Source organism: Sorex araneus, chromosome 2 (assembly GCF_027595985.1).
Source record: "Sorex araneus isolate mSorAra2 chromosome 2, mSorAra2.pri, whole genome shotgun sequence".
Classification (NCBI taxonomy): Eukaryota; Metazoa; Chordata; class Mammalia; order Eulipotyphla; family Soricidae; genus Sorex; species Sorex araneus.
Window position 1 is genome coordinate 253,337,100 of NC_073303.1, and position 25,785 is coordinate 253,362,884.

The 25,785-nt window shown below is 49.5% G+C and overlaps 1 protein-coding gene across 11 annotated transcripts in view; it reads right to left on the bottom strand.

Annotated features, from left to right (window-relative positions):
* TENM2 (teneurin transmembrane protein 2) overlaps positions 1-25,785 on the bottom strand; it is a 1,321,709-nt gene that overhangs the window by 340,533 nt on the left and 955,391 nt on the right. For 7 of the 11 annotated variants that reach the window (XM_055129736.1, XM_055129737.1, XM_055129735.1 and 4 more), the window contains one exon: positions 15,024-15,233. The exons of 3 other annotated variants lie outside the window; for them this stretch is intronic. In XM_055129736.1, coding sequence (XP_054985711.1) covers positions 15,024-15,233 — 210 coding nt within the window. Of the gene's footprint in view, positions 1-15,023; positions 15,234-23,889; positions 24,012-25,785 lie in introns of those variants that run through there. One more of the 11 variants, XM_055129744.1, reaches the window with a different exon arrangement.

The window sequence follows — 25,785 nt, forward strand, 5'->3', positions numbered from 1 at the left end:
AAGGCTAACCCCCTGGCTTAACAGAGGGGCTGGAGAGAGAGAGGCCTGGGAGTGAGGGATCTTCAGCACCGATGAAGGACACTTCAAGGAGGAAGGCGCAGTCGGGAGAAAAGTGTAAGATGGGCCAAGGCATTTTCATTCCATTTAGCGAATAGGAGGCTATTTGTGAGTGTAGTAAAAGTAGTTACCAAGGAAGTAAAAATAATTGGTTGCACAGTATGTGGGAAGTGAGGAAGTGGAGGCTTGGGGTGGGTGGGCAGACAATCCCTTCATGAAATGTATCTGCGAAGAAGAGGAATTACTCCCGCCCACGTTGTCAAATCAGTTGGCCAAGTTCCCTCAGGGAAGAGGGTGAGAATACAGGGAGAGAGTGAGGCCGGCAGGGATGCGAGTGGCTTCCCTCCACTGGAACAGGAATAAGCGGGGAGGCCTGGGGTCCCCCTCCCACACCTGGCAACCAGCGATGCTGCTCTGTTGTGAGTCCCATTGGCTGCTGATGGGATGGCGAGTTGTGTTTGTCAAGAAGACATGACTTTTGCAATACAGGTACTGAGAGGTTGTCGTGTCTCTTCCTTTACCTGTTTCCAATACACAGTTCTTATCCGGAGTGATCATTTCCAACACTCTTTGTTATGGCGGTCCCTTCTCCGTCCTGTCCCAACTGCCTTCTCACTCAGCACTGGAGGTAGGCTTCCCACTGGGAACCAATCCTGCCTGGCCCTTGTTGCTACTGTTCTTGGGTCTTAGCCTCATAGAATTTTTTTCTTTTTTGAAATATCCCACAAATGAATCTAATCATTCCAGGTCTATTCCTCTCCTTCTGACTCATTTCACTCAAAGGGGAAAGAAAGAGACTGAGAGAGAGAGAGAGAGAGAGAGAGAGAGAGAGAGAGAGAGAGAGAGAGAGGCAGAGAGAGACAAAGAGACAGAGAGAGACAGAGAGAGACACAGAGAAAGAGAGACACAGACACAGACACAGACAGAGATGGAGAACAAAGAATAAAAGTGCCTCCATAGAGACAGGCTGGGAGAAGGGTGGTAGGAGGGACACTGGGGACATCGGTGCTGGGAAATGTACACTGGAGAAGGGATGGGTTTTTGAACACAGTATGTCTGAAACCCAACTGTGATCAGCTTTGTAACTCTGTATCTCACAGTGACTAAAAAAAAAAAATTAAAAAGGAACCTTCTTTGGAAATCAAGTTTTCATGGGTGAAATTAAGGTGAGACTGCTTTGGATTGCACTGGGCCCCGGTTGAATCCCTGGCCTCTGTCAAAGAAGGACTTGGAGATGCCACAGGATGCTCGGGGTGAAGGGGGAGGAGGAGTTGGCAGTGGTGCTGGTCCAACCAATGCTTGCCAAAGATTGCTCGAAGCCCCCAGAGCAAGGAGAGGCAAACAGGATTCTATCCTCGGACCCTGGGAGGAAGGAAGCAACATCACCATTCTGCAAATCTACTGTATAGAACTGTAGGAGAGCAAGTCTTCATCGATTCAAGCTGTCCCATCGGTGGTACCTTGTAGTTGCCCTAGCAATCTAAGGCGGATACCAAGGCCATGCATTTCCTCAGCACATCCCCTTGACTGAGACTGCAACACTTCAAACACTTAGCCACAGTGGCAACATCTCAAAGGTACCATCAACTCAGAAGAGCAGCTAATTAAAAAAAAAGAAAAAGCAAAACGGAGAAATATTCCTGGCCCCCAAGACCTGGAACACATAAACAAGGACCTTTCCTCATTCTGCCCTTAGATGCCCCTCTTGTCTGGTGATCAAATTCACAGCCACAATCAGAAAAGGTCTCAGGTCTCAGGATATTCCAATGGCCTGTGGGCAACAGACCCAGCCAGAAAAGCTTCGAGGGGGTGCCTGTGCGTGTGTATTTTTTTGTTGCTTCAATCTCCCAGCGTTCTTTGAAAAGTTAGACCGGCGCGGATGTCTAACTAACTTACAACCCACACCGAGTGAGCGTTCAGTGGAACAAAAAGACCAGAGAAATGACCCTCATCTTGATGCGGTGACAATTTAACATTGACACAAGGGACTCTACGCATGAAATACCAAAGAGAATATTCCAAATCAGAATCTAATGAGGTGCTAAATTGAATAAGGCAGACGGCGAGGCTTGGGAGACCCTGACTCCGGCAATGGGGGTGGAGAGTGGGGTAGAGGTGGTTAGAAAAGCATTTGGGAAAATACGGGCCCCTGTGCTTGGAGCGGGGGTGGGGTGGGGTGTGGGAATAGTTACAGCGAAGGAATAATCATTATAGCATCTTTCCTTTCTCCTGTCATCCTAAGCCTGGGATTTTCCAGCAAGGCTGGGGGGCTAGGTGGGATAAAGACACAAAGCTCTAACAACGCGACGGGGTTCCCTAGCCAACAGCAGCCGATAGAGACAAATCTGTAGATTGAGAGAAAATGCCCCAACGCCTCCCGACTCGAGTTCACGACCCACGGCGTTGCCTCAGACGGAGTCGCCAGTGAAAGCAAGTTCTGACAATACCGAACCGTTAGACCTGGGGGTGGGCTGGGAGTGGTGGTGGCGTGGTTCTACTGTCGTACTAAGTAGTTTGTCAAGCCTCAGTGTTTTATCTTTGCTTGAATTTTTTTTTCTTTTTCACCAAGAGAAGCAAATAAGAAGAAGCAAATAATACGACAAGGTTGGGTTTAAAAATAGCAAATGACTTTCCGTCACCACCAATTTCTGCCTTCCCAGAAACAAACACACTTACTTTTTTCCCCTCCTGTATAGCACAGCGGGTAGGGCATTTGCCTTGCACACAGCCAACCTGGGTTCGAGTCCTCTGTCCCTCTCGGAGAACACGGCAAGCTACTGAGAGTATCCCACCCGAATGGCAGAGCCTGGCAAGCTACCCATGGCGTATTGGATATGCCAAAAACAGTAACAACAAGTCTCACAATGGAGATATTACTGGTGCCCGCTTGAGCAAATCAATGAGCAACAGGATGACAGTGTTCCAGTGCTATTTTGGTATATATCTCCAGGTCTATATAAGCACGACTGGCTGCTCTTTCTCCCATTTTTAATATTAGGATGATTTCAATGATCTAGTCACTTCTCACCACTGAGAGGCAGATGTGGGGTTTTCCCTCATTGCTGGTCTGTCCACATACATATCTCCTCCCCCCACCCCGCTTCTTCCTGATTCATATTGAGATTGTTAACTCAGGCTTATTTCTTCTGGCCACACAAGTTATGATTTGGTTGTGCCGGGAATCAAAGATGACTGTCTCAGCCTCCTTCTCTGGAGTTGTTTTTGGAGCGTTTATTTTTCCCATTTTTCCCTAAGGCTCGCTCGGTGGCCTCGCCGAGTCACAATCAATGCACTGCCTTGTCTGCGCTTCCCCGCTCCGTGAGGGGTTTCCCCAGTTGCCAGACGGGGGATAATAACACAGCGTCCTGGTGTGGCTCTGCCACAGCCCAAAGACCACCAGGACCCACTGGTGATAGACAAAACTGGGACTGGCGAGGAGGGAAAAGAAAAAAAAACCTCACATCACGGGGCTCCCTCAAAGACTCTAGGGGAAGGAGGGAGGGCTGAAGGACACAGGGTCACTTGTCATTGGTATCAGGTCAGTTCCCAGCCTCTAGGACTGCCTGTCTCTTGCTTGGGCATGAGGGTTTGGAGAGTTTCCGTTGATAACAATTATTAGAACAAGGTTGCTATAGAACCATCTCTTCAGACTGCGAGTTATACGGCACCAGAAGCTCAGGCGAGGAAAGAACATATTAAAAAGTTGAGAGACAACCCCCTCCAACCCTCGCCTTCTATTGTTAGAAAACCTTTATACATCAAAGGACAGGAAATATTCGGAGAAAGCAGTATGCAAAACCCGAAGAATATGGTTACAAAGTCTATTTCTAGTAAGTTTTTGGTTTCCGGGTCTCTCTATATAAAGAGCTCCTACAATGGTTTAATAATAAGCTGAACAACTTGGTTATAAAGATGGTAAAGGGCCAGAGTGATCGTACCACAGGTAGGGCCTTTGCCTTGAATGTGCCCGACCCGGGTTTGATCCCCAGCACCTCATACGGTCCCTTGAGCACTTGCGGGAGTGATTCCTGAGTGCAGAGCCAAGAGTAAGCTCTGAGCACTACTGGGTGTGGCACCCACAAAAACCAATGTTGATAAAGGGCTCGAATAGGTTTCTCTGAAGACTTTGTTCTGGCAGACCAGTACCTGAAAAGAGGTACTTGTCATTAGGGAAATAACAATCAGAACCACAGAGAGAGACTCTATCACACCTGCCAGGGTGGTTATTAGAAATAAAAACAAACCTGGAAAGTCACGGGGGTCAGCAAGAACTCAGAGGAGGGAGGAACCCGTGTGCACGGCTGGTGGGAACGAGGGCTAGGACAGCCACGAGGGAGAACCGCACAGCTAGTGCACGGAAAGTAAGGAATTCCTATCTGATCCGCGATTTCATTCCTGAGACCCCAGAGAAGTCAAAGCAAGCACTCGAACAGATCTTAATCACCAGGGCTAGAGGCATTATTCACAATAAGCCCAAAGATGGAAACAATTGTGTTGATTATCAGAGAAATGGCAGAGTCTCCTGCCCCTGCACCTGGCTGTCTGCACCGGGGCCTCTCAGAGGGGGTCGGGTTGAGTTTCCCTCCCTGCCCCGAGCAAAACCCCGGCAGCTGAAGACCTCCGGATATCAGCCACAGCTATGCTCAAGGCCCCTCTCCACATGCTCAGACGAACCTCACGCATGAAGGAACCAGCAGAGGAACCCAGGTGTGTGGGACCCGGGGCTGAGATCTCCAAGCCTGCTCAGAGTGGGACTGGGCCTCCTCCACTCAGATCCCCATTTTTTCCAGTAGCTTGGCAGTCACTCCCACAAACTGCCCCCGGCGCTGTATAATCCCATCAACGGCCAACATCCAGAGATAGATAAAACAAAGCTCCTGGAAGCGCGGCCCCATTCTAGGCTGCGCGACCTCTTATTGTCTAGTTCTCTCTCTCGGAGAACTCAGCAAGCTACTGAGAGTTTCCTGCCCACACGGCAGAGCCTGGAAAGCTCCCCATGGCATATTCGCTATGTCAAAAACAGTAACAATGATGGGTCTCATTCCCCTGACCCTGAAAGAGTCTCTAATGTGGCCCCGTTGGGAAGGTCGAGTAAAGAGAGGCTGCTAAAATCTCAGGGGTAGGACAAATGGGGACGTTACTGGCACCCGCTCGAGCAAATCGATGAACAACGGGATGACAGTGATACAGTGAACCAGGTGGAGAATCACAACCTACTCAGGAGAAAGACTTCGAGACTTTATATAGTGGAAAAAAAGCCAAGGGCACAGAGATGTCTAATTCTGAGTGGAAAATAAACTGGGATTTTCAGGGAGCAAGGACGGGCCGGAAATCAGGGATTGTAATTGATAGATGCGGAGTTTCTGCTGGGTGTGGAAAAAATTTTACAGGGGATTAATGGAGAAGGTGCACAGCACTTGAGGCTCTAGGATGATTCACTTTGAGTGAATGATAAAAATACAACATTCTGAAGTGTCCAAGATGTATGGACCAAAAATTAGGTCTATTTCAAACAGTGCTGGAAATGGGCTTAGTCCGCAAGCTGAGATGTTTGAGTCTTGGCCAAGTGAACTAGGGTTCAGGGTGAGGGCCCAAGGAAGCAAAGGTGGGCATATACCTGGCAGTGTTGGCATCAGCTAGGCCACCTCGGGGTGGGGCTGGCTGGCGGCACCCAGAGCTGTATCTGCCCATGCCTGGAGTGCCTTGTGGTGGTAGGCACTGAACCCGGGTTGAGTGTGTGCTAAGCAAGCTCCCTGCCCATTGCTCTGTCTCTGGGCTCAGACTGGGCCACGTTCATCTGCTCTCTGTTTCCATCACACTGATGCAAAGCCAGCAACGAATGAGATGAAGAAGTCCGTTACGGAAGATACTAGTGAAGGCATTCATTTCATAAGGACCACCTGTGTGTCTTGTGGACCTGAGCACTGACTCCTGCCCCGGAGCGTTCTGAATTAGGGGGTGAGAGAGAGCCGAGAGAGGAGTCTAGATGGAGTAGAGGAGTAAGTTAGAATGGGGACCTCAGGGAGGGGCTCGAGGCGGTGAGCAATCTTTTGATGGGTGGTGAGTTAAGATGTAAAGTTACCGTTATCCACAGAGCACAGTCATCAGGGAGCATAATTGCAGTGAGCTAGCCAGGAAGCCCTAAATTAAATTAAATGACAATGGCAGCATCTGATTGAGAAGGCAAGATTTACAACATAGGTCTGGAGAGACAGTGCAGCGGGGAGGGCTGTGGCCGCTCACTGGGCTGGCCCAGGTTCCGTGCCTGGTACCCTGTAGGGTTCCCCGAGCCCCTCCAGGAGAGATCCCTGGACTCAAACCTGAGCACAGCTAGGCATGGCCCCCCAAACAACAACACAATAACAACAACAACCACCACCAAACATTGGAGGGAAAATTCTTTTCCCCCCAAATACAAATAATATAAAGAAAACAATGATTCAGGGCTGGAGAGTGGAGGGCATTTGGCTTGGACATGGGCAGACCCAATACCCTTTGTGATCCTCTGAGCCCCACCGGGAGTGACCTCCGAGCGCAGAGTCAGGAGTAAGCCCTGAGTGCCAATGGGTATGGCTCAAAAAAACAAACAAACATTTTCATTCCATAAAATTTTCCAGTAGCTAGGCAGTCACACCCAGAAACTGCCCCTGGCGCCGTGTAATCCTATCAATGGCCAACATCCAGAGACTATAAAACCAAGCTTCCGGAAGCTTGGACATCTGATAGCCTAGTTCTCCCTCTCGGAGAACCTGGCAAGCTACCGAGAGTTTCCTGCCCGAGTGGGAGAGCCTGGCAAGCTCCCAGTGGCGTATTCATGTGCCAAAACCAGTAACAATGCTGGGTCTCATTCCCCTGAGCCTGAAAGAGCCTCCAATGTGGCGCCATTTGGAAGGACGAGTAAAGAGAGGCTGCTAAAATCTCAGGGCTAGGATGAATGGAGATGTTACTGAGACCGCTCAAGAAAATCGACAATCAACGGGATGATGATGATGATGATGATGATGATGATGATGATGATGATGATGATGAAGATAATCTGTGAACTCTCCTCCTTCCTGTCCCAAATCTGGTCTGAGGACATTCGGAGGGGCTCAGCAATGAGGTGGCCGAGACAACATGGGCTTTGTTTCTCCTCAGTGGATGCCAGTTAGAATCTCTTTAAGGCTATCAAGATCAATGTTAACACAGGAACCAGCTTTTCAGGGTCTGGGCAGTGACTACAGACTCCCAATCCGCTCCTTCCCATCAATACTGAGTTGGGTGCTAATATTCAGCGGATCCTGAAAGTGGACTGTCTCTAGGACCTGAGTACGGGCACTTCCTTCCCTTGCTCTAAGGCTTATATCTATGGAGCGAGTCAAATTTCAGCCTTGGGCGGTGCGATTTTGGGGGAGTAATAAGGGAATAGGCGTTCCTTTTAATGTCCTCTGTCATAGCCCGATCAGGGTTTTGGCCCTCTGAATGCACACGGGGTCCCCTTGAAGAGGAATTTCCTTCAGGGCTCCCTAGAAGGAGGCAAAAGAATTTCTCCAGAGCAGTTGGTTGCTTTTTAATCTCACGAATGTTCTGCCTCTTGTTCTTTCTTTATCTCCCCTCTTCACCTTGGTTTCTAGGAAGCGTGGAATCAGATTTTCTCTACCAAAGAGTAAGACATGACCTAGATAGTACTGTACATATGCTTTGGCTCTTAGAGTTTTCCTTTCCCCTTGCTGTGTCTCTCACTGAACCTCTCTAATTTTTAAAAAGTCATTCTTTTTTTAAAAATAAGCAACTTAAAAAAATTCACAAGTTTTAAAAGCTCACAAGTTGACACGTAAAGGAATCCCGGACCCGAGCTACATGCAGCAGAGATGGCCCGGGACTTCACAAAAGGCCTCCTCTGCTGGGCCACTCCCGACAAGGGTGGCTGTTGTCCCTCTGCCTGCCCTCTAAGAGCTCCGGCAGCCGCCATTTTCTAGAAGCCAGCAAGAAGCACCAGGTACGAGTTGCAGTGATGGTAAATCCCAAGTCTCTCGGGACAGGGGAGGAGTGGGCCCTTCTCCTTCCCCCCACCCCGATAGGACGCCAGATGACGCCACATCTGCCCACCATCTACTTAAGCTCCCACATAGCCACGATCCAGAGACACACAAACAAGTCTCGGACCCAAGCAACTTGTGGCAGTGATGTCTTCAGGCCCTAATTATTATAATCTTAGAATTCCTAGAGCGACATTATATTGTATCCATAACAAACAATACAAAGCACACTGTCTAGCAATTCTATTTTCGGCAGGTACGAGGGGTGGTAGGACTGGTCTCAAAATATAGAAGGTAACTAAAATAGAGAAAGAATATTCTGCAAAATAGACGTGCCACTCTGGCAGGGGGAAGATATGGAATTGTTGGTGGTGGGGGGGATGCTGGGGTTTCTGGTGGTGGAAAATGTGAACTGGTGAAGGGATGGGTGTTTGATGACCGTATGATTGAAGTTCAAACATGAAAGTTTTGTTACTGTACCTCACGGTGAATTAATAAAAAATAAAATAAAAGGTCGCAAGTTATAGGGTAAATATGGGAGGGAGGAAAGAAGAAAGGAAGGAAGGAAAGAATTAAAAATGATGGAAGGAAGGGAAGTAGGGAGGGAATAGAGGGGAGAAGAGAAGGAGGAAGGAAGGAAGGAAGGAAGGAGGGAAGGATGGAAAGAAGGAAGGAAGGAAGGAGGGAAGGAAGGAGGGAAGGATGGAAGGAAGGAAGAAAGGAGGGAAGGGAGGGAAGGAGGAGGAAAGTAAGGAAAGAGGGAAGGGGAGGAGAGAGAGAGGAGGGAAGGGAAGGAGAGAGGGAGGAGGAAAGGAAGGAAGGAAGGAAGGAAGGAAGGAAGGAGGGAAAGAAGGGAGGGAGGGAGAAGGAAAGGAAGGAAGGAGGGAAAGGAAGGAGAGAGGGAGGAGGAAAGGAAGGAAGGGAGGGAAGGGAAGGAGAGAGGGAGGAGGAAAGGAAGGAAGGAGGGAAAGAAGGGAGGGAGGGAGAAGGAAAGGAAGGAAGGAGGGAATGACGAAGGAAGGAAGAGAGGGAGGGAGGAGGAAGGAAGGGAGAGAAGGAGGGAGGAGGAAGGAAGGGAGAGAAGGAGGGAGGAAGGAGTGAATGCATAGAAAGTGTAGTTTAGTTATCTGGAAGAAAATGTTGGAGGGGAGGGAACAGTTTTTCAAAGTCTCACAAGTTGGACCCGGCTTTCTGCTTGACTAGCAGAGATTGGGGGTAGAGCACTGGGCTCCAAAGAGGCCAGGGGTTGAGTATCCTTCGTTAGTTGTAGGATGACATTACTTTGTCCTTTCCCTCCTTGCCACAAGTAGCTTGTCCCGGTTTTACCCAGAGTTTAGGCTTACCCCAGTCACACCCATCAAGGTGTTCCCGAATCTCTCCCATCCCTTTGTTTAGCTATAATCACTTCTCCATGCTCTCTTCCCCAAAAGAGTTAATCCTCGGCTTTCCCTTAATCTGACTCTGCTAATGTGCAAGGTCAGACCTTCCTAGGATACTGAATTTATATTATATAAGTTAATATTGCCTTTCTCCTCTTCTTGTGCCTTTTGAATAATTTACTTTAAAGCTATGTCTGTTTTGTATAGACACAAGAAGACATTATTATGTTTTTGTAACTTGGGAATTAATTGGCCTCGAATATTATTCCCTCCCGGGTATCTGCTTTCTCCACTTAAGCCTCAGTTGCCCTCAGTTCCTAGCACCCCAAAGCAGGGTCCCCGATGTGGGACGGGAAGGATCCAGGGCAAGCGGTGAGTTATGTGCTACCCTGGCATCGAGATGGGCCTGGCCAAAGTGCCTAATTCTTAACTATAAGTTAAGAGCTCGATCATAGACAAATGCTGTCATGATCCAATAGTAATTATGAGACTGGGACCCTGCCAGGGATAGGAAAGACTGATCTGGCCTGAGCACTGTAGTCTGAGATTGAGATGGCCCCAGGAGAGCAATTCTATAAGCTTTAATGCATCTCTTATTGTGTCCATACAAACTAATTAATATTATGAATTCTTATATGTTTGCTGGCTGAGGAGAAGAGAAACACATTCATGGGACTCCGCCCTTGGGTGGATCCTCCTGCTGAAAGAGAATTAAGTCCTAGGAGAAGTATCCACTAAGGGAAAGGACCTTACCCTATTGATGGTGACCACACCTATGTGTACGCCCCAACCCCCTGATGCTGTGGAGATTTAACTAGGCTGGAAGAGTGGGTTAAGGGGCCAGATCCACGGGGCAGATCCACGAGAGCCAGATCTATAGATCCTGAGAGAGACCGAGAGTGGGAGAGAAGCGGAGAGAGAGAATGAAATAAACTGATCGAGCAACCAGTCTGGCCTTCTTCCTTCCGTCGCCTGCCTTCGACCGACGGCACACACAGCGGTTCCGGGGCACCGAACGCGGGCGGTGAGACAGAGCCGCCCGGAGAGCCCGAGAGTGCACTCGCCCCTCGGCGAGCTTTAGTTTTTTACAGTTAGTGGAAGGGTGGAAAATAATCAGCCCTAGAAATAGGGGCCATCGGGCTCAGAGCAGAAGTTCTCTTATTTCTTTGAAGATCTCCTATAGTCAAGACGATTTCAGTCATGTGCTTTATGTCCAGGTTCTCTCTGGACAACAGCATCCTTGGGGGTCAGGGAATGGACATGGCCCCTCTCCCAACCCTGGGCTTTGCTCATGCCAAAGGCGGGGCGATAGGGGGGTGTGGAATCACTCAGAGTGAAGCAGGAACCAATTTTACTGCCATGAGTAGAAAAGAGACTTCTGTCACCTTGGGAAAAAAAAAAGATCCCAGTAAAAACCAAACCAGGTTTTCTAAACACAAGGTCATCGCTGAGAGACCAAGGGAAACAAACTCTGCACAGTTAACCAGCTAAACAGAACCCAGCCCATCACCTGGTCGCTTTGTTTGGGACCCTCGAGCCCCTCCCCTGCCCCCACCTCGCCTCCACGCCAACCTGGAAATCCAGCCTCAAACATCCAACTCAATTCAGAACACAGATCCATCTTCACACGCTGCATCTTCTCTGTCAAACTTCATTTTCAATCCTTTATGTCAAATTTAAATTCACGGCAGGTGCATTCAGATTTTGATAGAATCCCCAATTTGTCATCCACCCCAAATAATTTTCAGAACACACACACACACAAATGAGTGAACATGCTTTTGACCTCCCTTTAGCTAAGTCAAGAACTTAGAAAGATTGCTGTGAGTCTCCACAATTTCTCAGGCAAGTGACCCCTGAAAATAAGGGTGTCGCATGCTTGGGTTTTCACCCCTAGGGTGAAGACCTGCTATCAGCACATCTCTTGTTTGTGATGGAAATGGACCCTCAAATTTTCTGCGCATTTTCGGTCGGCTACTGGAGCCTTAACTCGCTATCCATCGTAAGTGGGTTGAACAAATTGGTCTGAGTGATGAAAAAATGGATAAATCTGACTCTGAACATCAAGATCTCGTGTCCGCCCAAATGAGGTCCTGATGAGGCCGAAAGCTGACAAAAATACTCCATCAAAAACACACGAGCAGGTACAAGGTTGAAAGGAAACACTCCCCACATTACCATGGAGAGTGTGTTCTGGGGGGTTCTGAGATATGAGCTGACCTCACTGACGGAAATCTCTGCTTGGACCTCCATAGAGGCATCCAGGATTACAGTTTTTTTGAAAGCTCATTTTCCCCCTAATAATTGTCTGTTCTTTTTTTTTTTTTTTTAAATCGGCCAGCAGGTGTGCCTCATTTCAAAAGCCTCTTATCCTCCACAAGACGATATTCATGGTGATTGCATAGTTTGAAATAAAAAAAGCAGCACAACACAAGCAAGGGTAGTTCAATTAAACGCAACATAATCTCGGCAGCAGATAAAGGGTCCCGTGAGCTAAAATCGGGTGGCGAGGCAAGGAAACAGGGAATATATTTCCACCTATTTTTAATTATATAGAATTTCCTCAAACATGATTTTTCATAATATATTCCATTAAGTTAACATCATATTTGAAGAAAGAGCATTTTCTGATTTCATTTTCAGCCTGATTTTGAGCAATTACAGTGTCATTGTTCCGCAGTAGAAAGGTTGAATTCATTTGCTGTGTGGTTATGTGAGTTATGATTGATGCCTCTTCTCCAAATGATAAACCAATCACCCCAATGATGTAATGTCATTTTAAGAGTGCCATAATCACATTTCTCTCAAACTAGAAGCTCTGATGAGTTCTAATAAAGATTTATGGTAGATTAAAGGCCTTCATAATATCAACAATGGATTGCTCATTTGATGAGAGATTTGATTAGGCAATTTTAGGAGGGGGGGATAGAATTTGAGTTTACTAAATATATCAGGCCTGGCTTTGAAGAAGGGCACAGGCCATCATGAGTGGCAGTCCATCATACCAAACTCCAAAATGCCTCTCATCATCGGTGTTTCCAGGAGCTCCATTCTAACTGTAGAGGTTGGAGCCTGCCAGCAGACACTCATGGATGGGGACCCCCTTGCTCTAAAGAGTTCTGGATTTGCTTAGCCTGGGATGTGCTAATAAATACGTGACGAGTGGCCCATTTGGAAGATAACGCCAAGGCTCCTGGGTCAAGAGCCATTTCTTTCTACAAACGCCACGCTGTGGGCCGTGGATACTCAACCTCATGCTAGGGTCCACGGTTGTCTGTTAACGGGAATGTGTCACCCACAGGAGAAATCAAAGCATGGCATGATTTCTCGCTGGACTGGCAATGATGTTACCTAGGATTTGGACACTGGTACCTCAGGCTGTGGCTGCAAAATCCTTCCAGAGATATGAAAGCCTGAGACTCTGCTGTTCCATGAAGGTACAGTGCACTGTCCTTTGCTCCTGGAATGGAGCATAACACGACGCTCGCCATAACCATGCCACCAGACCCCATGCCAGGCTGTTTTACTTGGGGTGCCCCAAGATGGGGGTGGTTGAGACCCCTCCCCACCCCCAAGGGACCCAGCCCCGGCAGCTGAAAACCTCCAGAACTCAACCGCTGTCATGGCGGTTCATGTTCATGGCTGCTCTCCATACGCTCGGACCAAGCCTCGCCCACGAGTGAACCTATTCCTGGACCAGCTGCACGACACTTCATAGGACACCCCCTCCCCATACTCCAAAAGTACCGCACTACATTTGATGGGATTCAAAGTAGGAGACCACCAACCTTAGAGGGAAATATGATATGATTTCGGCTCTGCTTTTGGGCAGGGATGGATGGAAACAGCCGAAAGAAATATGCTGGTGGGAAGGTGTCATGGTGGTGGGATTGGTGTTTGAATATGAAATGGAATCAAATATTGTGAACTACTTTATAAAACAAAACAATTGTTTTTTTAAAAAAGAAGGCACAATGTGCAAGAACAGGCTGAGAGCGGGAGGTTCCACACGGTCAGCTTGCTAGATTCAGGTGTGGTGGCACCGGGAGGGGGGGTTCTAGGAGAGGTCACCCCCAACCGCCCCCGCCCCCGCCCCACCAGCCCTTCAGACTGGGCGAGAAAACCAGTAATCCATGAAAGGGACACAGTGAGAAGGCCGAATCATTCCAAGCAGCAAGGAAGAAGTCGCGAGTCAACTCTCAAACCACAAAGGATCATGGAGACGCCCACAGATCAGCCCTGGGAGGGTGACCAGGGTCACTCTAGAGATCGGAAACGCAGGGGCAGAAAATCTCCTATTCTGTGGTCTCTCCTGCACCTTGCTCCTGAGATCAGCATGCTCTCACACCTGCAGTGGGAAGACTGCACCCACTCCCCCGACGACCCCCCACCCTGCAATCCCATGAGGCAAAGCTGAACCCCTCCAGGAAGAGAGACATGTCATCAATGTCCCTCCAGTAAGACAGACATATCTCCACTGTCACGCCAGGAAGAGACACATGTCACCAACGTCCCTCCAGGAAGACAGACATGTCACCGATGTCCCTCCAGGAAGAGACACATGTCACCAATGTCTCTCAAAGAAGAGAGACATGTCACCAACGTTCCCCCAGAAAGAAACACATGTAACCAATGTCCCTCCAGGAAGAGACTCATGTAAGCAATGTCCTTCCAATAAGATAGACATGTCATCAATGTCTCTCCAAAAGAGAGACCTATCACCGATGTCCCTCCAGGAAGAGACACATGTCACCAGTGTCCCTCTAGGAAGAGACACATGTCACCAATGTCCCCCCAGAAAGAAAGACATGTCACCAATGTCCCTCCAGGAAGACAGACATGTCACTGATGTCTCTCCAGGAAGAGAGACATGTCACCAATGTCCCTCTAGGAAGAAACACACGTCACTAATGTCCCCCCAGAAAGAAACACATGTCACCAATGTCCCTCCAGGAAGAGACTCGTGTCAACAATGTCTCTCCAGGAAGAGAGACATATCACCAATGTCCCTCTAGGAAGAGACACATGTCACCAATGTCCCCCCAGAAAGAAACACATGTCACCAATGTCCCTCCAGGAAGAGAGACATATCACCAATGTCCCTCCAGGAAGAGAGACATATCACCAATGTCCCTCTAGAAGAGACACATGTCAACAATGTCCCTCCAGGAAGAGACTCATGTCACCAATGTTCCTCCAGGAAGAGAGACATATCACCAATGTCCCTCTAGGAAGAGACACATGTCACCAATGTTCCCCCAGAAAGAAACACATGTCAACAATGTCCCTCCAGGAAGAGACTCGTGTCAACAATGTCTCTCCAGGAAGAGAGACATATCACCAATGTCTCTCTAGGAAGAGACACATGTCACCAATGTCCCCCCAGAAAGAGAGACATGTCACCAATGTCCCTGCAGCAAAGCAGTGGCAGGTGGATGGCCACATTCTGCCCCGAGGCGCTTGGTAGCACCTTCTCGCCAGCCCCGACTTCCGAGTGGTCACTTGGTCCCAGAGACCTGGTGGTGCCCGCACCCCACGGACCCGCGGAGACAGCACACGGTTTCCTTACCACTGCTGGAGGCTTGCTGGGGCCCTGCGCATGCTCTGAGCAGGTATGAATTGGGGGAGAACTCCTCATCGGGATTGGTGTCCATGATTTGGTGGGAGGTGTTGCTGTCTAGCAATGGCATCTGGCAGCTAACGGGTGGAGGATTATGGGAGCTAGGCAGCTGAGCAGATGGGAGGAGGCTAGACGAGGATGTAGGTGGGATGGGACGACCTGGGAGAGAGGACAGAGGGGGCAAAGGTCAGCATGAGTGTCATGAGAGCATCCCGAGCAAATTACAGTGAAACCCGCTCGCCGTGCAAATATCCGCCGAGAATGAACCGATACGGGGGGAGTGAAATGCTCCGGATGACCCACTTCCCACCCCTCACCCCAGCCTGCTCCCCCAGCCTGCCCTGCCCCGTGGCTTCATGCTCCTACACAGGAACAAATTCACACTTAGCTAGTTGCCTATTACTAAAAACATAAGTAAAGATACACACACACACACACACACACACACACACACACACAAAACAGCCTATGCAGAAATATGCCTCTGCCTGATTCCAAATGAGTTGGGATAGAAAAACACGTACTTCTCTCTCCCGCCCCAGCCACTACCCTGCTCTCCTGGGGCCCCTCATAGACCCCTGTCTTTTCTCTCCTCTCTCTTCTTTCTCTCTCTTCCCTCTCTCTCTTCTCTTTCTCTCTCTCTGTCTCTCTCTCTGTCTCTCTCTCTCTCACACATACACACACACACACAGAGCATCAGAGCCTGCAGTCACCCGGGTCTTGAGGTTCTTTTGCTATCACAAAAACAAGGCAGAAGAAATCCTGACCAGCGATGACCAAAATGTCCCTCTTCCAGGACCTGGATTCCTTGCATGCCATTTTGGTGAAAGTCGGGGTTCCCAAGGAGCACCAGGGACACCGCTGAGGGAGGCACAGCCACCAGCTGTATATTACTGAGGCAGAAATTAGTGACATCCCCTCCTGTCAAGCTTGCATATAGAAAGACATGGAGGCAGGGTGGGGGGCTCCCATGCCGGGTGGGGGGAGGGGGACCCTGGCTCCACCCGCCTCCATGTCTGATGCCCCTGGGGCTCTCCCCGGGCTCCTGAAGCTCCAGCCCGTGTGGCCAGCACGCTACAGCACCAACTGCTGCTCCGTCCAGATGCTCCACCACCTCCGGGTCCACCTCTGGGGGTGCTTCCTGCCAGCCTGCCACCCCCCAGCTGTGCCCAGGCCTCCTCCTCATTCGTCCTCTTGCACGTGCCTTCTGGCAACTCACCCGCTAGCTGCTCTACTGTACATGGTGCCTGTCACTCTCTGAAAGGAACCACGGATCCATTTTCATCCTCCCACCCCCGCCCCCCCACATCTTCAATATCTGCCCCACGAGCCAATAAACACATGCACACGTTAGACTGAGGCCGAATGAGTGAATCTGGGCAGAGGTGAAGCCGAGGTAGAAAGCATGGCCCGTTCACATGCCAATCAACGGGCCAATGTCTCTGCTTTCTCGGCTCTGCAGTTTGGAGTGGACGGGGTGGAGGGACATTCGCCAAAGAGAAGGAGAGCCCCTCCAGACCACAGGGAGAAGCCCCTGGGCAGGAGTGGGTAGGAACGAGGAGCTGTGCTGGGGTTAGAAAGCTCTCTTTGTACATGGAAGGTGGCTGTTTGCTCTTTTCTCAACAAGGCAGGAGGTCCACAGAGATGCTAACTGCCAGGTGTATCTTCAGCTAGTACCCCCTGACATCATGGGGTCCTCCTGACTCCATGCTCACTGGTTTGTTCATTTGGCAAGTTCAGAGAAACAAAAAGCACCATTCCTCCGCCAATATATATATATATATATATATATATATATATATGGGCTGGAGCGATAGCACAGCAGTTGGGCGTTTGCCTTTCACGCGGCCGACCCGAGTTTGATTCCTCTGCCCCTCTCGGAGAGCCCGGCAAGCTACCGAGAGTATCGAGCCTGCGCGGCAGAGCCTGGCAAGCTACCCGTGCGTATTGGATATGCCAAAAACAGTAACAGTCTCTCAATGAGAGATGTTACTGGTGCCCGCTCGAACAAATTGATGAGCAACGGGATGACAGTGATATATGTGTGTGTATATATATATGCATATATATGCATATATATATATATATATATTTATCTGAGAAGTCCAGAGTAGCATACCCAAGTCTCTGGCCTGAAGCGACCCAAGAGGAACCAAACTCCAGACTCAACTTCAAGTTTCAGTTCAGACAAGAAGTGGGGGAGTGAGGAGATGTATGTTTCCCTTGGCCCCGATGTCAGACAAACATGCAGATGCCAACATGGGGTGCTGGCAGTGCCACTATTTCCTGCCCCCGTCCTGCGTGCATGGGCTGGTGCTACCACCCCAGTGTGGTTCAATAAAGTGTCTGAGTGTCTCTGCGTACATTCAACAGGCCACTGGCCTCACCTCACGGGGCTCGGGCTAACTTTTGGGGGCTCCTGCCCGGGCACAGGACTCAGGACGGCCCCACCTGGAAATAGACCCCCGTGCTGGGGAACAGAACCCTTGGGTAAATGGAATCCATCTGAAAGTCTTGGAGAGGCAGAGGCGGGGCTGTGTGGTTCCAGCCAGATGCCCTGGTGAAGGGATATTGGGATGTCAGAATCCACGAACACTGAGTCTGCACTTTCTCTTTCATTTTTCAGAATTATCATTTTTTAAAATTTTCTTTTTTATGTCACTGTCATCCCGTTGCTCATTGATTTGTTCGAGCGGGCACCAGTAACATCTCTCATTGAGAGACTTATTGTTACTGTTTTTGGCATATCCAATACGCCACGGGTAGCTTGCCAGGCTCTGCCGTGCGGGCGGGATACTCTCGGTAGCTTGCTGGGCTCTCTGAGAGGGGCGGAGGAATCGAAATTGGGTTGGCCGCGTGAAAGGCAAACACCCAACCGCTGTGCTATCGCTCCCATTATTATTATTATTGTTGTTGTTGTTGTTATTATTTGACTTTTTGGGATTACACCTGGCTATGTGTCAGGGGTAACTCCTGGCTCTGAGCTCAGGAATTACTCCTGGAAGTGCTCCAGGAATCATGTGGGATGCCAGAGGGGAAACCCAGGTCGGCCATATGCAAGGCAAACGCCTTTCCCACTGTGCTATGGCTCTGGCCCTGAGTCTGCCCTTTCCGGCCGCGGGTTCCAAACCTCCGCCAGGAGCTGGCACCATCACTGCCAGCTAAAACGCGGGCAGTGCCAACTGGACAGTGACACGTGGCCCTCATTCTCTGTCCACAAATAGGCAGGGGATCGTTTCCCTCCCTCCAAAACAGAGGAGGTGTTCATGATGAGAGCCCTATTTGGGGGGTCCTCTCAAGTTATACTAGGAGGACAAGGGCCACCCCCAGTGGTTCCCTGGCCACTGGGACTTGTGGCAGCTCTGAATTCACAGGGGCATTGCTTTGGGGGAGGGGTGGTTAGGTGGTGGTAGGGATCGAACTTGGGCCCACAGGCGTGTGCAAGCTCCAGCCCTTTGAGCTCTCTCCCTCCCCCAGTACTTCTGTGTCAGAGAGGAGGACACGGAGGAAGCTGGAACAGAACCACCTGGCCACAGAGACCAGGGCTGTCATCCCTAGCCCGGCTGTAACAACATGGTGACCGAGAAGAAGTGACACAAAAAGGGGGGAGGGGAGCGATTTCCAGAAAGTCTTGTTCCCACTCTTTCATCTCCCACACCCCAAGGCTCTCTCAAGAATTTCAAATGAGAATCTTGTCTTTGCATAACCATTTATAGCAGCTATTATCCGGGAGAGTTCAAAGCCTTTCTCCTAATTTTGTTAGCGAGTTCAAAGAGGCGTCTTCCCACAACCATTCCCCTCTGCCTTGTTCCGGGCCCCTGAATGGGGGTGAGTGCATGTGTGTGTGTGTGTGTGTGTGTGTGTGTGTGTGTGTGTGTGTGTGCGCGCGCGCGCGCGCGCGCGCGTGCACGCGCTTGCAGGGGTCTTGACCCAAGGCAGCAGGAAGCCGGGAAGTCGGGCAGCATGGCCCACCCAGCTGCAGGGCTCTGGAGGTGTGGAGTGAGGGGCTTGCTAATCAATTGGCTTTCAAGTTTGCACCATGGCGGGGGTTTTTACGGGCCTGCATGGAAGAACAAGGATGGCTGGGAGCCAATTTTCAAATTCCTTTGAGTGACTGAGGTGGAACTGAAGTTCAAGTGCAATTTTCCAGGAGCCCGAGATGATCGTTGCTGTGAAATCCGTTCTTTACATGAACTTTTTTTTTTTTTTTTGAAATTCTCTTCGGCATGATTTCCGAGCACGCAGACAGAACAGTCTTTTAATCTCTACCAACGCAGGTGATCCAAGAGCAGTGAGAAGGCGGCAGAGATGGTGTGGGGGTGACGGGGGTGGGGGTTGGACCTCAATGCTGAGCCCCACAATCCCCCCAATCCGCCCGCCCACCTCCTGCCACCCAATACCCTGGGTGCAAAGCTTCAACTTTGCCTCCTGGTTCTGGCCATTCATTCATTTGGAAATTTCTCTGCCCCCAGATAAGTCGTCCACCAAACCCTCTGCTGTCCTCTATTTCCTGTTTTTTTTTTCTTTTTGGGTCACACCCAGCGATGCTCAGGGGTTACTCCTGGCTCTACACTCAGGAATTACTCCTGGCAGTGCTTGGGGGACCCTATGGGATGCTGGGGATCGAACCCGGGTCGGCCGCGTGCAAGGCAAACGCCCTCCCCGCTGTGCTATTGCTCCAGCCCCTCTATTTCCTGGTTGAGAATAGACGCTGCCCAGACGGGGCAGGTGGCCACGGGGCTGTGTGCTCGTCTCCACTTTATGCTCTACAAAGGCTTCCTCCCCCGTACTCGGCTCTGGGAGGGTCTATCTTAGACGAATAGTCTCTGCCACAGCCACAGCAGACTGGGTATATGGCTGGGCTCAGAGGCAAGAGAGAATGTGCCAAGGCAACCATAGGTCCTTCTATTTATTTATTTTTTTAAAAAATTTGGGCCTCAACTGGCGTGTTCAGGGTTTACTTCTGGCTCTGTGCTCAGGGATCAATCCTGGCAGGCTTGGTAGACCATATGGGGTGCCAGGGAACCCCACTAGGGTCCGCTCAAGGCAAATCTCCTTCCTTCTCTACCCTCTGACCCCACCGATCCTTCTTTAAATGTGCACTGTTTGTGCCTTCCAGCCCCTCGCATAAAGCAAAATCGAGCCAACAGCCCACAGGAGTGGCCATGTGACTGGAAAAGGGAGCCAGAGCGATAGCACAGCGGGGAGGGTGTTTGCCTTGCATGCGGCCAACCCGGGTTCGATTCCTCCACCCCTCTCAGAGAGCCCGGCAAGCTACTGAGTATCTCGCCCCCACGGCAGAGCCTGGCAAGCTCCCTGTGGTGCATTTGATATGCCAAAAACAGTAACAAGAAGTCTCACAATGGAGATGTTACTGGTGCCCGCTCGAGCAAATCAATGAACCATGGGATGACAGTGACAGTGATCCGGTGATATGATTCCAGATGAAGACAATTTGGTGATGATTTCAACTGATGAAATTTCTTTAGAGACTATTTTATATCTATTATAGTTTGAAGTTAGCATAGCATTAGGGTTTCCGGCATCGATAAGGAAAATGACACCATTAAAATTTTTTTCATTATTTTTTGTGATTGTTTATGTAGTTATAATAGTGTTCAAGTTTAGGACAGCAACAGGCAAAATTACTACACCTCCTTCCTTCTGAATATCTTACTCTTTTTCTTTCCCTTTTTCTTTCTGGGCCCCACCCAGAGACACCCAGGGCTGACACCTGGCTCAGTGCTCAGGGATCAGTCCCAGGGGCACAAAGGACCATATGGGATATCAGGAATCAAATGTGGTGGACCACAGGCAAAGCTGATTAATTATCTTTATTACAGCATCTGTCTGCACTCCTTATTAATAATTTCTTTATAATGGTTTTGGCAGTGACAATAGTGCTATTTTATTAATTATATTTTCCATTTTAGTTAAGGTTGTTAGAACTGTGTCTAAGGTTAGGGTATCAATGTGCAAAAATTACTATGCCCAACATTAAACTTTCATTAGTTATTTTTCTTCATTAGAGTCCATCGAGTTAGAATAGTATTCAAGTTCAGGGTACGGGTATGCGCAATCACTATCCCCCCATAATTACTAAAGGATCCAGAAGTCTCTGTCCCTGTCCCAAGATCATCTCTGGTCCTCATCCCTGTTCTGCCCTCACTCCTGACTCGGTAATTCACCTTTATTGCAATGCCAACATTTTGGCCTTGTTCAGTCCTGACTTTTCTCTTTCCACCGGTGAACTGGGGAGGATAAAGAAGACCAAGAGCCCCATGAAACTAACGCTGCTCCATTACTCCATGGAAGGTTGAGCTGAGAAGCGATTAGAAGATACCCTTGGCAGTGGGGGGGGGGGCGGTCAGGGGTGTAGAAAATAGACTAGGGGGACAAACAATGGACCAGGAGAGGGGGGGAAGGTTGAAGAGGCTCTACAACCTTCTAGATGATTTCCCCACCAGGCTCTGAGCTTTGGCATCCACATCCACCCCAGCCGAGAACCTGCCCCTCCACTCCGCAGGTTCATAGTCTACTGCAATCACAGCCCCTGAAAACGCCCCCCCTTAGAGGATCGTTTGTTTTTTCCCTCTCCATAAATTGATGTGGATTTGGATTTCGCTCTCCTACCCAAGATTAAAGGGCTTCCCATGGCCTCTCTCTCTCCCCCAGGCAGTAAATCTCCTCTGCAAAATTGCTGCTCTGCCCAATTGTTTTAATACATTCACTAATTTACGGCAGAGGGAAGGTTGCAGATCAATTCTCCAAATTTACTGAAAACAACTGGTTCCTTTTTCATTCACAAGATTCATGGCGAGCAGATATTAAAACGTTCTGTGGACACGATGCGGGATAATTGATCTAGGAAGCGACAAGGTGTCAGGATATTTTGTGGGACAGGGAGACATGTTTGGGGCTGGGGGGTGGGGGGGTGAGGGAAACAAAATAGTAGCAGTAAAAATTACTTCCAAAGGAATAATTTCAGTGAACTCACCCACTAATTATATATGGGACCTTGCATTGCGCTAAGAAATGAGCTAAGTATTTTGCGTATATAACTTTTGTACAAGCAAGGCACAATTCTCTTCCCTATTATGGAGAAGCTGAAGTTAGAATGGTCTAATTTTCTTCACATCACTCTTTTAAGCGGGAAAACCCGACTGGGGTTTGAACCCGGAAAGCCGAACTTTCAAAGCCAAGCTTGATTGGTTTGTCCTATTATTTCCCACTGGATAAGAAATGATGTGGGGGCTGGATCGATAGCACAGCGGGTAGGGCGTTTGTTTGCCTTGCACGCGGCTGACCCGGGTTCGAATCCCAGCATCCCATATGGTCCCCTGAGCACCGCCAGGGGTGATTCCTGAGTGCATGAGCCAGGAGTGACCCCTGTGCATCGCCGGGTGTGACCCAAAAAGAAAAAAAAAAGAAATGATGTGAAAAAGTGAATACCTCACTCGCTGTTCTGGTTGGGAATATATGTCATAGAGCTGGTCTAACAGGCGGAGGTAATTAACCTGGGATGAAACGAGGATTCTCTTGGAAAGAGCCAAGAGCCACAGTGACCACCCACATAGGAAAGAAAGATTGCGGGAGGGTGGGGGGGAAGGGGAGGAGAAAATTCTTGAGTTGAAAACTGAAAATTCTCCATGGCTTAGTCACTTCAAAGCTTATGTAGTTACTGCATACTTGGCTCTCCCATGGCAGGGAGACCATCCCGCCTCCCAGGGAAAGAGGCTATCCTATATCAGAGTCCATAGGAATGGTAGCAGGAATGAGAGATGAAGGGAGAGACATTCCTGGTAGTACTCACAGAGCACCTTGATTCAGACTTACCTGAAGCCACACTGCCACGAAACTAAGAATCAATGACGTTTCACCCTGCCCTCTTTTTAATTTAATTTTGTTAAAGTACCAGGAATTGAACCAAGGGATTTCTAGAGGTAGGTTGAGCTCCTCCTAAGTTCCCCTTCCTTCTTTTTAATTTCTTTAAGTTACTGGGAGCTGGTTTTTGTCCTGTAAAATCAAAAGCACTGTGCCTAAGGTGGAGGGGAATCTAAGATCATCCATCAAGATGACTCGACTTGGCCAATATCACTCTATTACTAAATAGAAGTCCTGAAGTCGTGGGCATCACTGAGACAGCCTCCAACACAAAACAGACAGCAACCATGATGGTGGGTGGGGTTTGGAGATGAGAGGACATCTCTCTGCATCTCCACAGCTTGCCTTTTCATCTTCACGAGGTGAGAGACCGGTTCTCGGGGCAACTTCCCAATGGGGAGGGCCAAAGCTACTTGATCCACAAGACTGCTGGGGAATGGACCTCCATCATTCCGACCAGACATTCCTGCTTCCTGACACACGCACCTTAATCCACCTTAATCGCAGGCCCTGGCTCCTCTGAGACGGGAGCGGTGAGTATTTTAGCCGTGAGTACTCGGCTAAGTCAGACCATCCGGCACAACTTCCCTGTTCTAGGAGCATGGGGTTGGATACCGGGGAGGGGGGGGCAGGGCACTGAGGAGCAGAGATGCTTATTAATTTCACCGGATGCTCCCACCCATGACTAGCAGCCACCCCCATGGACCATGCTGGACGTCCACCCGTCAGCAGGACTCTGATTCGTGCTTCTGATTAGGAGCCTCCTGAATTCCTAAGCTTTCTCCTCCCTACGCTTGCATGTACGCGTGTTTACTCCTATCATGCTCCTTCTCCCAACGGTCTCTCCACTCAGCACTGCTACACAACACCATTTCAACCCTTGCACAAATGATTCCCCCCTAAAAAAAAAACCCCTTCTCCCGATACTCACCACCTCAGAGAAGATCATTCTCTCCTCCCGTCCCTCCCTCCTCACGAAAGATGCCACCTTCTCACAGCTGTTCTCAGCCCGAGCATCACCTTCTAGAGGAAGCTGTTACCCTCATCTCACTCACTGGCACGCAGAACTGACTTCTCCCATTGTCCTTGGAGAAGTGTTGGCTTGTTTATCAGACACATAGACATATGTGTCTGACTCATTCGTGAGCCTGTGGGTGACGGGACAGAGCGTGGGGGTGATGCATCTCTGAGTCCTGGCACCCCACGTGGCACCCCACGGAGAGCCTGGACTCAATAAGTACCAGTGTGTGCACTGATGCTCACAGTTCACTGGGCAAACTTTCACTGGGTATATACTGCTTGCATGCGTGGCATCCGCCCTGTGGCTGGGTGCTAAGGCTATGGGTCTTGGCCCCCTCCTCAGTATCTATCTCCCTACTCATTGATTTTGATTCTACTAATTATAATTGAAGCATCTTTTTTTTTCTTTTTGGGTCACACCTGGTGATGTGTTACTCCTGGCTCATTACTCCTGAGTGGTGCTCAGGGGACCCTATGGGATGCTGGGAATCGAACCCGGGTTGGCTGCATGCAAGGGAAACACCCTACCCTCTGTGCTATTGCTCCAGTCCAGTTGAAGCATTGCATTGTTGCATTATAATTCTCAAGTATGCACGGTTGGAGATTAAAAAAAATGTGTCCCCCTTTTCCTGACTCACGTCTTCCCCACCTGACTTCCATAGCCTCTGCTCTTCCCTTGTCCCTTTGAGTTTGATTCGAAATGTGATGTCTGCCCTTAAAACAAGTGTCTAGACTCTTGCACTGCAATTTCTTCAGGTGTCGATGAAGGAGTCTGTGATCACCAGAGGGAGGAAGGGCTGATACTGGGCTCCATGAAGGGTCAGTGTTAGTGTCCACGGCGGAAGTAGGGGAGGAGGGCACCTATCTAATGGACCGTCCATAGGGCTGCTGTGACTGTGTTTGTAGGTTCATCTGCTGACTTCAGAACCTGCCCTCTGGTTATGCACGTTCCCCACCCCGGGGACTCCCCTCGGGGACTCCCCTCGGGGGCTGTGACTCAGCACTGTCAAGGTATGAGAGACAAGAGCTCTAAACCATAAGGGCAACACCATCTTTTCTGGCTTTATCTCACCCATTCCTCTACTGAGTCACATACAGAAGATACCCTGGAATTTTTCCCCCCTTCGGGAACCTGTGCAATCCCCTCAAAAGAATTTATTTGGTAAGGGCAGAGCAAAGGACAGCAGGTAGGGCATTTGTCTTGCATGCAACTACCTGGGTTTGGTCCCTGGAATCCCATAGCACATCTCCAAGCTCACCAGCAGTGATCCCTGAGTGCAGAGGCAGGAATAAGCCCTGAGCACCATCAGGGGTGGCCCAATCCCACCAGAACCACCCCCAGAATTGATCTGGGGCAGAGGGGTGTATGTGTAGAGATTTACATAAACTGTGTGCCCAAGCCCAAACTTAATTAAAACAACAACAACAACAACAACATTTCCTTGGACAATGTCGGTCATATCATGTGGGAATCTAGCTTCCTCCTGTTTCATATGCCTTCTTGGATTTATGGGACATGGAAGTAACCACATCATCCCTCGAAAAGATTTAAGCTCGTAGGCTAGACCAGGAATTATTTCCAAGCTCTGTGCATGAATCATGATGTCTCATCTCACAGCTGCACTTCGGGGTAGGTCAGATTATTTCCATTTCAAAGACGAGCCTACCGCGGCACAGAGGGGGCGAAGTTGGCTGGGAAGGAGGGTTGGAGCCCAGGAGCTCTGCCTCTCAGCTTAGCACAAGACAGGACAACGGGATTTAATTAACCTTTGTAACGACCAGCTACTGATCCCCGATGTGGCAATGT